Source organism: Sphaerodactylus townsendi, linkage group LG03 (genome assembly GCF_021028975.2).
Source record: "Sphaerodactylus townsendi isolate TG3544 linkage group LG03, MPM_Stown_v2.3, whole genome shotgun sequence".
Lineage (NCBI taxonomy): Eukaryota > Metazoa > Chordata > Lepidosauria > Squamata > Sphaerodactylidae > Sphaerodactylus > Sphaerodactylus townsendi.
The window spans coordinates 124,259,886-124,273,147 of record NC_059427.1 but is presented as its reverse complement, the minus strand read 5'-3'; the positions used below and the strand labels follow the sequence as shown (position 1 = coordinate 124,273,147).

Sequence of the window (13,262 nt, the reverse complement as noted above, 5' to 3'; positions counted from 1 at the left end):
GTCCCAATGTCAACGGATCCTTGGGGGACACCACTCCCTACATCTCTCCATTGTGAGAATTTCCCATTTACACCCACTCTTTGCTTCCTGTTTCTCAACCAGTTTTTAATCCATAGGAGGACTTCCCCTCTTATTCCTTATTCCTTATTCCATAGTCATACTTAAAGCAATAATGCCAATCAACAACTCTCCAGTAGTAACAAAACAATGCAAGGGGCGATCAGAGCAACATTCCCAACCTGCTTAAAACCACAAAACAACAGAAAGGTGGAGATGGAAGAAGAGCCTGGAGGAAAAAAATGGGCAGGAGGGAGTTTTGGCGGCCCAGGCCAGCCGATGGAACCTTGTAGGTGAAATACTGTCACTGTCTTCAGCCATAGGACTTGCAGAACATCTCTGTCTTTCATGCCCCATGGAACTGGGAAAGGTCTGTTAGGGGCTGGCCTCCTTAGACGGAGAGTTCCATCAGGCAGGGCTGTGGCCCTGGTCAAGTACAGCCGGATGATTTTTGCCTAGGGATCAGCAGGAGATTATCTGAAGAGGAGTGCAAGGTTCTGGGGAGAGTGTGTATTGGGAGAGGTGGTCCCAAAAATACAAGGGTTCCATACCATTTAGGGCAGGCTCTCCAGATGTTCATGGATTACAATTCCCATCAGCCCCTGACAGCATGGCCAATTGTCAGCGGCTGATGGGAATTGTAGTCCATGAACATCTGGAGAGTTGCAGGTTGCAGACCCCTGATTTAGGGCTTTAAAGGTTGCTAATGCAGCTGCAAACCTTCATCTTTGATGCATTTAATTTCAAGCGGCCACCCCACCATGGCCTCCAAACTCTCGACCGAAACATCTGGGACAGTGGCCAACTCACCATCCATTAACAAGGAAAGCTGGGTGTCGTCCCCATTCTGGTGGCAGCCCAGCTCAAAGCTCCAAACCAACTGGGTGAAGGGGTTACCTATAAACATTAAATAACACTGGATCATCCCCTGAGGCATATGATGAAATGAGCTTTGATTTGTGGAAGTTTATACCCTGAAAAACTTTATTGGTCTCTAAGGTACTATAGGACTTGAATTTTGTTTTGCTGTTACAGATTCATACAGCCACTTGCCTGATACTATGCTTAAAGTGGTATGTTTGTATTATGCCAAGAAGATTATGCCAACCAGGTGTGTGATTGCTGAACAGGTTATGGCTTCAAATGCTGCTTGGGGAGCAAAAGCAATTCATGTCAAAATCAAGGTGACTTTCTTGAATTTCCAGTTTGATCCTGCAGCTGGCTATATTCTCCCCTCTCACTATCACAATCCATATTCTGACTGGGAAGGCAGGTAAAGTTGGGGTCAAATTTCTGTTGCTCTAATGCATATGGGAACCTAATTCTACCTGACTACCTGAATTATTCAGACTACCTGAAGTGTGCATGTGATAATGAAAAATGTTTTCATTACTCAGCCCATTTCATTCTATAAATCTTTGCCAAAAAACCGCCCCCAAACCAAAAAAACCCTCCCCCTTTTCACGTGGGCTTCCTTATTTGAATGACAGGATTTAGTTACATGAAACACCTTATCTTTAGATATAATCGCTTTTGTAATATTGGCATTATGACTGGTAGAGTATTTTGGGAGGCCATGCTATAGCAATCTTGCCAATAATGTACTCCTCTGTATTGCTTTGAACACCATTGTTTTTCATGCGTTGTATTTCATGCTGTATCATTACATGATCATCCATTAAATGTTTAATTTTGTGCTGTGTGTGTCAAGTTTTAAAAATTTCAAGATTTTTCAACATGTTATAAATAGGTCATTTGAAAAGGGCCCTATCAAAATTGGAAACTTTTAAACTGTATTCTTTATCCTCTGCTTAGTTAACGACTTCCGTGTAATTGCTGGAAGACAAGAATGGTATATTACTGTTTGAATATAAGGCGGGGGGGGGGGTATTAATTAATCCCTTTGCCCCATTCATTCCATGTTGCCAAGACCAATGGTCTGCTTTAGTCAGTTGTGCCAAGGGACATTGAGAGAGAGAAGCAATCCTGCTTTTTTTTAATATATTGGAACTAAATGTGCTAGGAACTTCTTCCTAATTTTAGGAGCACATGCTTCCTCCCCCCCACCCAAAAAAAAGGGTGGGGGAGAGGAGGTTGTTTTTTCCTTGCATTTCTGGCAGACCCTGCAGAAAATCAGAAGTACTCATTTGAAGGGTAGATGTACACTCTCCCCCATTTCCAAAGCTTAGTTGTCACAACTACACAGGAGAAAGTGTTTTCATAACTCTGCAGAAACTATTCCATTGTGTGCTGTGATAATGCTTCTAACATCCTTACTCTTTAGCCTCAATAGCCTTATTGGAATGGTAGAGCACTAGGTAGGCGTGGTGATGGAGGGGATTTTTGCATGACAGCCAGCACCCCCCACCCCCACCCCCCAGACACTGCCTGCTGCTGCAGCACATGTGTTGACAAGCTGAATACCCTTTTGATATTTGTCAGCACACAAGCTAATTAGCTGTTGTGGGTTTTCCAGGCTGTGCGGCCATAGTCTGGTAGCTTTTGTTCCTACGTTTCACCCACATCTATAACTGGCATCTTCAGAGCCATGTCATGGTAAGATGTGTTTCTCTCTGTGCCATGGAAAGAAATGCATCTTACCGTGACATGCCTCTGAAGATGCCAACCATAGATGCAGGTGATACTTTAGGAGCAAAAACTACCAGACCGGCCATGAAAGCTTTCAACAATACGCAAGCTAATATTTGAAGAAGAGTCATTTTCCAAGAGGGGTGGACTTGCCCCTTTTTACCAGAAGAGGAAATGTATTAAATGTTGCCTTGGGGTTTTATTCCTGCGAACTACAGTAGCATCTCTCTAAGAAAAGAGAGAAAGGGGATACATAGTTTGCTGATAAATAAGCGATGCTACTTTCTTTGGCCACTTTGAACTAAAATGTCTAGGAGGAAAGGCCTTGTTTATGACTGCTCATTTGATTGTATCTTCAGTACTTTGGAGCTGATATATAAAAAGCTCATTCTTATCAAATACCAGAACACATGGTGGGTTCTCATTAATCCTTCTCCTCTGCTGTCACACCTGTCCATTTCCCCTTTCCTCCTTTCTTACTTTAGCTGTAATCCTCCACCAGGGACGTTTACTGGGGCTGAGGGGTAAGTGCCGATCCCGAACCAAAGCAACCCATATCCTCAGGCTTCTCTAATAGCCACTTTGAGGCCGTTCCCCACTTCTAAATTTACTCCCCCCCCCACCCCTTTGTATGTTCCTAAACCTTTTTCAACTTGCAGTTACTTGCATTGCAGCATCTTTATGTTTGCTAAATGGCCACCAGTCCTGCTCAGCAGTTTTAGTGCCTCCATCTTCTGTTGCAGCTGAATTTTGTTTTATGCCAATTTTTGTTTTTGTTTTTCTTCCAGTGCCATTTGTGACACCATAACCTTATAACTGTAATTAATCCATATCATATTTCTTCTTATGACGAATTGCATTTCTATCCTTCTCTGATATATTGTTTGAAATGGAGATGGTTTTGTGCGTCTAGCATACAGATTTGTAAGAAGTGATGGACTGGTCTGTGGATTTTAAAAATCTCTCAAACAACGCACTTGACGTAGGGCTCCTCAGGGACTGAAGATGGCCACTTACTGCTGCTTTTTCCTTTTGTTTTAGCAGATTAGGAATTGTAGTTGCTAAGGAAGGCTTCGCTTAGCTCCTTTAATGACTGACAAGTTGTGTTGGAGCATAGATATTCATGTGCTACAATAAAATTGGTAGTCTTTCAGGTGCCACAGGATGCTGGGTTGCCTGTACTACAGTGGACTAACATGGCTATCCATCTGAAACTCTGTTAGCCTTTTTTTTAAAGAGTAGTTAGCATTTGTTGGTGAGATTTATTCAATGTCTTCCATATAAAAAAACTGCTACATTTTGTTGTGAATGTAGATTTAAAAAAATAAAATCCCAGTTATGCTAGACTTAGCAAGCTGCTCCATTTTTTCCCTCCCAGAGGTACTTCAAATAACTAAGCATGCTGTCTTTTTATTCCTTTCCAGCTCTGTCTTGAAACTGGCATTTTGTTGCCCCTTCTGTTTCATTTATCTGAGTTGGCTTTAGCTTCTAGATGGTCCCATAAGGTTTTTACACATATATACAAATGAATAACCTTCTCTACAGTGAGTAATTTTGATTGGAAAATATTGTCTTTATTTTGTAGCTAATAAAGCAGCAGCAGGTTCCAGCAACCGGCCAGGCAGTGTAATACGGGTCTATGGTGATGAAAACAGTGACAAAGTGACACCGGGAACTTTCATACCTTATTGTTCTATGGCACATGCACAGCTTTGTTTCCATGGGCACCGTGATGCCGTTAAATTCTTTGTTGCAGTCCCTGGTAAGTATTGTGTGCAACCCTTTCCGGTTTCAGCCTGGTAAGATCACTGGTTGAGTTGGTAGAAGAAATATTAACAGTTTCTTTTCTTTGGACTTTGGGGGTATTTTTGAAATTTTTAATGCAAGAGTATCAAACATGGGGCCTGGGGCCAGATGTGTTCCCTTGAGGAGGTTTATCAGGACTGCAAGCCAACTGAGGCTAACCTCCCATCTTCAGGAGAGGGCTCAGCTGGCTCACTGCCTCCTCAAGGCAGTCACCCATCCCGCTGAGGACTCGCCAATCCAGGCACCTCCCAGTGCCATTCTGAGGCAGCCACTCCCCGTCCTAGGGCCTGGCCCACCCAGGACACATTTATGCAGAGGTGTAAGGGGGGAAATGGCGCCTGGGGCAACACCTGCTCCACCCACCCGCCTCTGCATGCCATTTACCTTAGCCGGTAGGAGCCTGCCGCAGACCGCCTCTGGATTGGCATGGTTTTCAGACCTCGGCCGGCTGAAGGAGCAGCCTGGAGGGGCAGGGACGAGGGGCGCCCAGCAGCGGCCCAGCTAGGCTTCTCCTTCGGCTGGTGGAGGCTCCGTTGGCTGAAGGAGCAGCCTAGTGGGATGGGCCTGAGGGGAGGGGTGTGAAGGGCAACTCTCTGCCCCCCCACTTGACCAGCTGGTGTGCGCCCAGGGACATGTGAACCCCCCCCCCCCACATGTCCCTGTGAGCACTCTGCCTCAAAGTAAACTTTCCCAGGGTCGGCTGCTAGGGGGAAGGGAAAGATGGGAAGATTGGTGTTCTCAGAGCCTTCTGTTGATGGATTGTGGGATCCAGTTCTCTCTTGTTCAAGATGCTAGAGCTTTCATGATAAGTAACAAGCTTGAACTGAGGCTCAGAGTGATAAAGAACCAACACTGATTAAGGATAGTGATTACATGCACAAGTATTTTGAGTTAGTTGGGAAGAGGGTGGGAAGGGGAGCAAGGGGGGAAATAGCCAAAATCTAGACAAGATGCAGTGGTATGAATTTTGATTTGACTGACGGCAGGCTGTGTGTATCTTTTAAAACCATATCTTCAACTTAAAAGGCATTTTGTTAAGCAAAGCTTCTGCTGAACATGTTGAATATTTCCTATTATAGTTGAGCATAACCACAGGTTCAAAAAGGCTGGGGATCTCTGATCTAGTTAATCATTTTGGAAAGCTTTATATGTGAAACTGTAATGTAATGTTGAAATGTAATGTGGATGGGGTTTTTTTCTTTTCTTTTTTTGACGCTTAGGTCAGGTTATTTGCCCTCAGCCAGGAGGAAGTCCAGATCTATCAGGTGATAAAACGACGCTCGCTGCACAGGAGTCCACCAGCCAAGCTTCTTTGAAATCTATGTTGGTCATAAGTGGAGGAGAAGGGTACATTGACTTCAGGATGGGTAAGAACTTTGAACTTGTTTGGGTGGACTTTATTTGCTTTGGTCTGCTCAGTAAAATGTGAGAAGAGTTTGTTTTTCCATTGATTTGCAAAGTAGATGTGATTTGGGGATGTTTCTAAATCTCCTTCAGTTTTGTTTAGAAAAGAGAGAGAGATCATATAGGCAGCCCTGGAGGTTTTCCTATGATTTTGTGTTTGGTTTATAGAAAATTGTGATATGTTTCACTATCAATTTACCCAGGCTAGATTATCTGCAGAAGTGACTTTATTTGAATGTTGTGCTCCCTCACCTTCCCTGTGGGCTTGTTTCGGTGGAGGATATTGTCAGCAGTGGGGAGATTTTATTGTCTTTACCCTCCAGCTATATTTTGGTTGCAACTGGTTGCTGTGTGGATCCTGTGGGACCTCGGTGAATTCCACAGGGCCTGTAAGACTGAGCTGTTCCACCAGGCTTTTGGGGAGGCTGGCCGCTGATGTGCCCCCCCCCCCCTTTATAACATCAGTGGACCCTGCCGTTCCCCCTCTCAGGAGGATTTTAGCTGTTGGATGCCATCTGCTGTATTTTGTAACTTGGAACACATTTTAATGGGGTTAGTATTTTAATATGAATAGAGCCTATATTTATTTATTTATTTATGGTTGTTTGCTTAAGCTTATACTGTGCTCTATCTGTTATATCTATGTTGTGCATCGCCCTGAGCCCTTCAGGGGAGGGTGGTATATAAGATTAATAAAGAACAACAACAACAACCAACAACTTACTTTGTGTCATAAAATTCAATGAGAATAGAACCAGTCCTAACATTATAACCCTGTTTCATTGCCTGCATAACTCTGCCCCAGGTCTATTTCTTGTTCATACTGATAGTGTGATAGAGAGAGAGAGACATTCATTTATAATATTTACTCAAGCGTAGGACTAACTTTCCCCCCACAAGTATGCCATAAAAAAGGGGGCACATGCAAATTACAGTTATGTCCAATACAATTTTTGTGAATATAACATTTTTAAGTAGGGGTTCAAGGAAATATTGTCTATAATGTATAGTCTATATTGTAATATCATATATATTGTAATATCATATGCTTTATTCCCTCATGAATTCTCATGAGGGAAATATTGTCTATATTGTCTATATTGTAATATCATATATATTGTAATATCATATGCTTTATTCCCTCATGAATTCTCTTTCTTTATACTTGAATGAATGATTTATTATTATGGTCATAGACCAGCATTTAAACAATTATATACATTACTTCCATCAGTAAAATACTTACATATAATTCTGATATACCCTCTGCTGTTATAAACCAACCAATTTAGTAATATGTACGGGTGCATGAAATATAGCCTCACATATTATTCAAATCTTATAGTTAATGCTAAGAACTAGTGTGGGGGTTAGAATATTGAAATGGAGTGTTTGAGATCCACATTCAGCCCCCCCTCCCACCTTCACTTTCTCTATTAAGTCTCACAGTATGACTGTGGTCCACTCAGGCCATTTCAGTCCATTTTACCTCCAGGGGTTATTGTAAAAATAAAATAGTGTATAACGTGAACTTCTTTTAAAAATCCTATTTATTATCATTTTTAATGGTTTGAATATCCAATTTCTACATTCTTTTTAATATGATTTTTGCATATTTTTGTACCTGCAAAACTGCAAGAATGGTGAACCAGCCACCCTACAAAAGATAACAGTAAAAGAAATGAAAAGTAAAATGCCAACCTCTGTCCCCAAAACATTACCCCAAAACATTCTGTGACATAAAAAAGAATACACAGAAATTACAGATTTGAAAGCAAAAAAACTTCATTATTCTCATCTCGCCTTCATTATATACATGAACATTCTGTATGAACAATAAATATTCAAATTCTCTTAAACCAGCGTTCTACTATTTTTTTCTTTTTTATACTATATCATTTGACATATAACCTGAATATAAGTATCTAAATTTTATCATTACCTCTATCTTTAGAAATTATTGTATTTATATGTTTTTCTTGCTCTACATACTTTTCTGATTAACCCCTTGCTGCTAGATATATTTTATGGATATTTTAATAGCACATTAAAGTATCTTGTTTCAACATGGTGAAAGTTGTGATGTAGTTCATAAATCAGGCATATAAACTCAATTGTACATAACTTTTTGTAGGCGACAAACTCCTGGTTAAGGTATATGATTTCAGACTAGACTTCTCATTTCTCTTCTTTCCTTCATCTTTGAAAACATAAACAGCATTGCTTACAGCTCAAAACAGCTTTAAACTGCTTCTTTTCTCATTGCCGAGATAATGGTGGGTGGGCTCTGGTGGGAGAAAGGGACAGGGTTGCTGGCTTTCTTCCAACGCCCTCTCACCCCTCCATTCCCATCTCTCTGAAGCACAGCACCTTTCTCTCTTGTAGCTCCATTAATCCGTGGAGCCACTGTCACTCAGAACTAACATCTAAGTGAGAAAGAGACAACGGACTCATCTCTCCTTCAGGAAAGTGACTGCCATTCATGATGCCAGAAGCAGAAGTGTTCAGTTTCTAAATTCTTATCTAGGGCTGTTTCTGCATGGGCAGAATACAGCGTCCCAGGGATGCTAAAAACAGCATCCCTGGGGAGCGGTTCACACGGCCGCGAAGCCGCTGTTTCCGAACCTCCAAAGCTTTCGCGCAGGGCAGGGGGGCGTGCCCCCTGGCCTGGGTGACGCGCCGGAAAGTCGGAGTGACGGTAAAGCGTTCGGGGGATGGCACAGCCTCTATGCAGGCTGCACCGTCTTCCCCGCCCCTACCGGGACTGTCTGTGCGAACGGTCCCGGGGGGGGGGGTGCATTGGCGTCATTTACGCTGACACCCCCCCGCAGCATGGCCGTACGGAAACAGCCCAGGTTTCTGTTGCCTTCTTTTCTTATAGAAGGCTCTTATCTAAGATTACAATTCCAAGAGACTGCAACAAGAATCCAGCTGAGCTTGGAGCAGGCATCTGTTGTTCTTTGGGGGCCCCTTTGGTTCCCTTCCTGTAGCCAATATCATGGGAGGAAGGGATGGGACTTAAATGTGCATTTGTTGAGTCAGCCTGCCACTCAGTATAGTAAGAATGATGAGTATGTAGCTATGGTAGGGACAGTCAACATCTTAAAGTTCCTTGGTCTTAATTTTTTAATAAGACATGGCTGTTCCTATAAAATATTCTGTCTGTTTTTCAGGTGATGAAGTTGGTGAATCTGAACTCCTCGGAGAGGCACTACAACTTGAGCCTTCTGTTGCCAAAGCTGAAAGGAGCCACCTGATTGTGTGGCAAGTAATGGGTGGCAATGAATAACACACCCCAGCCCTGTGGAAAGCAGCTCGAGACTTCGAAAACCTTTTGCATGTCATTGGTTTTCGCTTTATTTTTTGTGAAACCCATTTCACTGATACAGTTGGAGCATTCCTTTGCCATTTGGCTTTATGTCACACATGTCTCCATCCATAACAGTACCGGAATTGGCTCATGCTGTTTTACTGCATCAATGTTATGTAGCAAGAACAGATCTGTTTTCCCCAAGCAAACCGAAGCTCTGCATCTTTACCGTATTGCATTGTCTCTGTCTGTAGAAGAATTTGTTTCATTTGGCAGTGTCACTTTTCTACCACAAACTAATTTTTAAATGTCAGAACATCTTTTGTTCATCTGCACAACATTTATTAAGTAAAACAGCAAAGTTATGTTCAGCTAAGTATTTTTTAAAATATCAGATGAATTATAATCAAGCTTCATTCTGTACATTCAACGAGGGCTAAAACAAGATAAATCTTTCCGTGGTCATTTCTAAATCCCACCGGTCTTGTTTACCCTGCTGTGCTGAATGTCTTTTGCTCATATCAAGATCCTGAAGAAGGCAGAAGTGGTTATGGAGACACAGAACAATTATAACTTATTTCATGATGAATTACTATCACATATGAAATGAGAGAAGTTCTGTCTCTTGATGATGGGGGTTCTGTTTTTGGTGGGGAGACTTTCTAATGATTTCTTTCCTTTTATATTGGAACTTTTAAAGTCATCTCAAAGGAGAGGTTTAGAATGATTTTCAAACTTTTTTTTTTTTTGCTTCTTGAGCAGAGGTCAAATTGTTTTTGGCACACCTTCCATCTTGGACCTTAGCTGGTCAGTTTCATAGTCCCTTGTGAAGAAGAACTCAACAGTAGCAGAAAATCAGCAGAGAATCCAACAGCTCATATTACTGGGGGGAGGAGCCCTTATGAAGCCTAAATTCATTGCTTTTTTCATAGACCATTTAACCAATGAAGCTCTATATGCCATTTTTCTTCTTTGAACAGAATAAGCAACAGATTGGCAGTTACTTGTATTTATGTAGTCGCATTACTTTAATTGGAGAATACCACCGTACAGGGTCTGAGTTGGAGTATACCAAGAAATAACCTCATACAACTCATTCTTGGGTTGAGTCACCTCTTTTCACCCTAGTTGTTGACGTAACTCAGTTAAGTGCTACACTTTTTAATTCCCTAAAGGATATAAAATCCTCCCAATATTATTTCATATCTTGGAAAGTATGAATTAAAATGTTATTACTGAGCGAGTGCCCTCCAAGAGACTGGGGCTATTCTTATTAGATGGGAACTAATAACAGAGTTTAAATGACAAAAGTTCAAAAGTATTTAAAAACACAAGAAAGAAAAAAGAAAACTATCTTGAGAAATTGTCTAAACGTTTTATGCAATAGGAGCAATTTAATATCTGTTGAGGAAACATGTATTTATATACACACACACATTAATTTTTTAAAACATGGTAAGCTGAGGTCTATTGTATAAATATTTATTTAGACAGCTTTTTTAAAAAATGTGGATCTTAACCTGATGAAATTCAGTAAAACTCCATTCAGGTCTCTCAGTTATAGATTTATATGTATAAATACTTTTTAAGAGCATATTTTGTACACAACTGACTGGTTCTGGTAAGTATGTATTTAGACCATCATTGTGGTTAAAAACCACTGAATGTCTTATACCTTGGTAGTAATTTTTTTTCCTCTGGTATGCCAAAAGCAATGAGTGATCACAGCTTACTCTCAAAATTTTTAGCTTAACTGAACTGTTCTTAGAAAATTCAGAAAAAAGCATCTAAAAAGGAGCATGTAGCTTTTGGTCCTTTTTTTTCAAACCGCAATCACACATACACTAAACTTACGCTGCATTGCAACTTCAAGCACTTTTTTAGATGGGAGTGATTAAAAATAAATTTGGAAAAAAAATAAGACGCCTTCACAGCATGTGACTCAAGACTCATTCTGTGTTGTTCTCCAAAATTTCCAAGCTCATTATGGAGCTCTTTTTATCTTGGGTATCCAGATAAAATTCTTGCTATCTCTTTGTAGTAATGTGAGATAGTAATGTCACTCTGGGCACTGCACCTCTGGCCTCCTTGCCTGAATTGGCGTGGTTTTCAGACCTTTCACGAGAAGTTAATTGTCACATTTAAATGATTGGAAATAGATCCACAAGATTGTTCCCTTCCACGCACGCACACACTTTGGGTAGTTCCTTTATTTAAAACGACTGTGTTGTTTCTCTGAAGTGCTTCACTGCTTTCAGTCAGATGCATCTGGGCAGCGTGCGAATGTCGGACTAGATGTGTCAGATAAACTGTGCCATTCTGTTCTCATTGGATCCACTGCTGTAGACAGTAGAAGAGATGAGACTTCAGCAGAGACTTCAGTGCTACTATCAGTGCCAGTGAGGGACTGAACACACATTTTCTTGCCCTTGTTTAATTTTTAAATGTAGCCCCTATCCTAAGGAATAGCCAATTTAGAAGGTAGGAGTCACCACAATTCACTGAGATTTATTCACTCCCTGTTGCTGAGCACTTTTAAGGATAGGTGGTAAAGTGTGGTAATCTCCTGCATCAGATGATGGCCTAAGAACTCAGTCTTGAGAATGTCTTATGTCAGTGGTGGCAAACCTATGGTACTCCAGATGTTCATGGACTACAGTCCCATCAGCCCCTGCTAGGGGCTGATGGGAATTGTAGTCCATGAACATCTGGAGTGCCATAGGTTCGCCACCACTGTCTTATGTTATCACATACTCAGTTTTTAAAAAAATCAGGAGTGGGAATGAATCTCTTGGTAGCGGACAGTCTTGCTAATAGCTTGAGAGAGCATTTCGAGCACAAAAATATGCAGCACATGATTTGTCTTGGGTAAATGTGTCTTGCATGGTAAAAGGCAAAACAAAATTTATATATCCGGCCATTTTGTTAATTTCTCATAAAGTCTTCCTGCGTTGGATCGATTAGAGCTGGCAGAGCGTAGACACTTTATCATAGGCTGCCTTAGTAACTCAGAATTGTTTTATAATCTTCTAATATGCTAATTGTTCTAAAGAACACAGTGTCTTGAAGATAATGTGCAACTGAATATTTATTTCCATGTGAGTATTATGAAAGTTACCAAAGGACTGAAACTGACTCGGCGCTCTTACAATTGACCCTGGTGCATACAGGATCTTGTGAAGATCTTTAATTTGTTTGTTTTTTTAAATGACACAGAATGGAGAAAACACATTCTTTGTGGATGCTAACTTTATTTTTCCTAACAGGGTTATGCCATATTGTAACAACCTATGTTGCACCTCAAAACATTGTTCTACACACTAAATGTTTTTCTTTCCCTCTAACAGTTTCATTACGGCACATTTCTCAACCTTTTAAACATGTTTTAAAACATTTTATGGTCTTTACTTTTTTTGGAAATGTCTAGACACTTTACGCTGAATCTTACTTGCCTCTGTAACCTTGAGATTGATACTGCAGCGTTTAACTTGCTGTCTGTTTAAACTTGAGGCTTCTTTTCTGTGAGCCAAGAAAGCTCACGTAGCAGTGAAGTTATTTCAGTATTTATTATTGAATCCTTTGGGGTTCAGAATGTAACTTTGTACATGAAATATATATATAAATATGTATATGAAACACACTCTTGACTTGGCATCTTTCTTGCAACCCCCTGTGAGCCTCTAAGGGTATATTCACTAGTTAAAACAAGCTTTTTGCCAACGTAAAGCAGGACTGTCCACAAATTTGATCTCATGTGTTATATATTCTTTAGTAGCGTTACTTTTATTGAATTACTAGGACATAACTGATCTTAAAATTCAACTTGAGCAAAATTGGGTGCAGATAATCCTTTTTTTAATCCTTAATTTTTCTTATACACATTTGTATCCCACTTGTTCTCCAAAGATCACCAATGAACATTCATGGGAAAAGGCTAGAACTCAGTTTGAGAATCATTTTATGGATAGCCTACCTTTCTTGCTGAGGTTCAAGGTGGATTACAAAATAGGAGAACAATTCAGTCAGACAACATAAGAAAGCCAGTGAACAATGCACTAGGTCAAGGATCACAAAAAGACATGGCAGCAAAAACAAG

General features: G+C 40.7%; 1 protein-coding gene across 14 annotated transcripts in view; it reads left to right on the top strand.

The window, feature by feature from the left end:
• Nucleotides 1-12,806, top strand: part of SPAG9 (sperm associated antigen 9) — a 115,241-nt gene extending 102,435 nt beyond the window's left edge. For 9 of the 14 annotated variants that reach the window (XM_048488221.1, XM_048488219.1, XM_048488217.1 and 6 more), the window contains 4 exons: nt 3,132-3,170; nt 4,232-4,408; nt 5,673-5,819; nt 9,030-12,806. In XM_048488221.1, coding sequence (XP_048344178.1) covers nt 3,132-3,170; nt 4,232-4,408; nt 5,673-5,819; nt 9,030-9,145 — 479 coding nt within the window. In that variant the 3' untranslated portion in view covers nt 9,146-12,806. The remainder of the gene's footprint in view (nt 1-3,131; nt 3,171-4,231; nt 4,409-5,672; nt 5,820-9,029) is intronic. The other 5 variants (XM_048488224.1, XM_048488223.1, XM_048488222.1 and 2 more) reach the window with 1 other exon arrangement.
• The last annotated feature ends 456 nt before the right edge of the window (nt 12,807-13,262 follow it).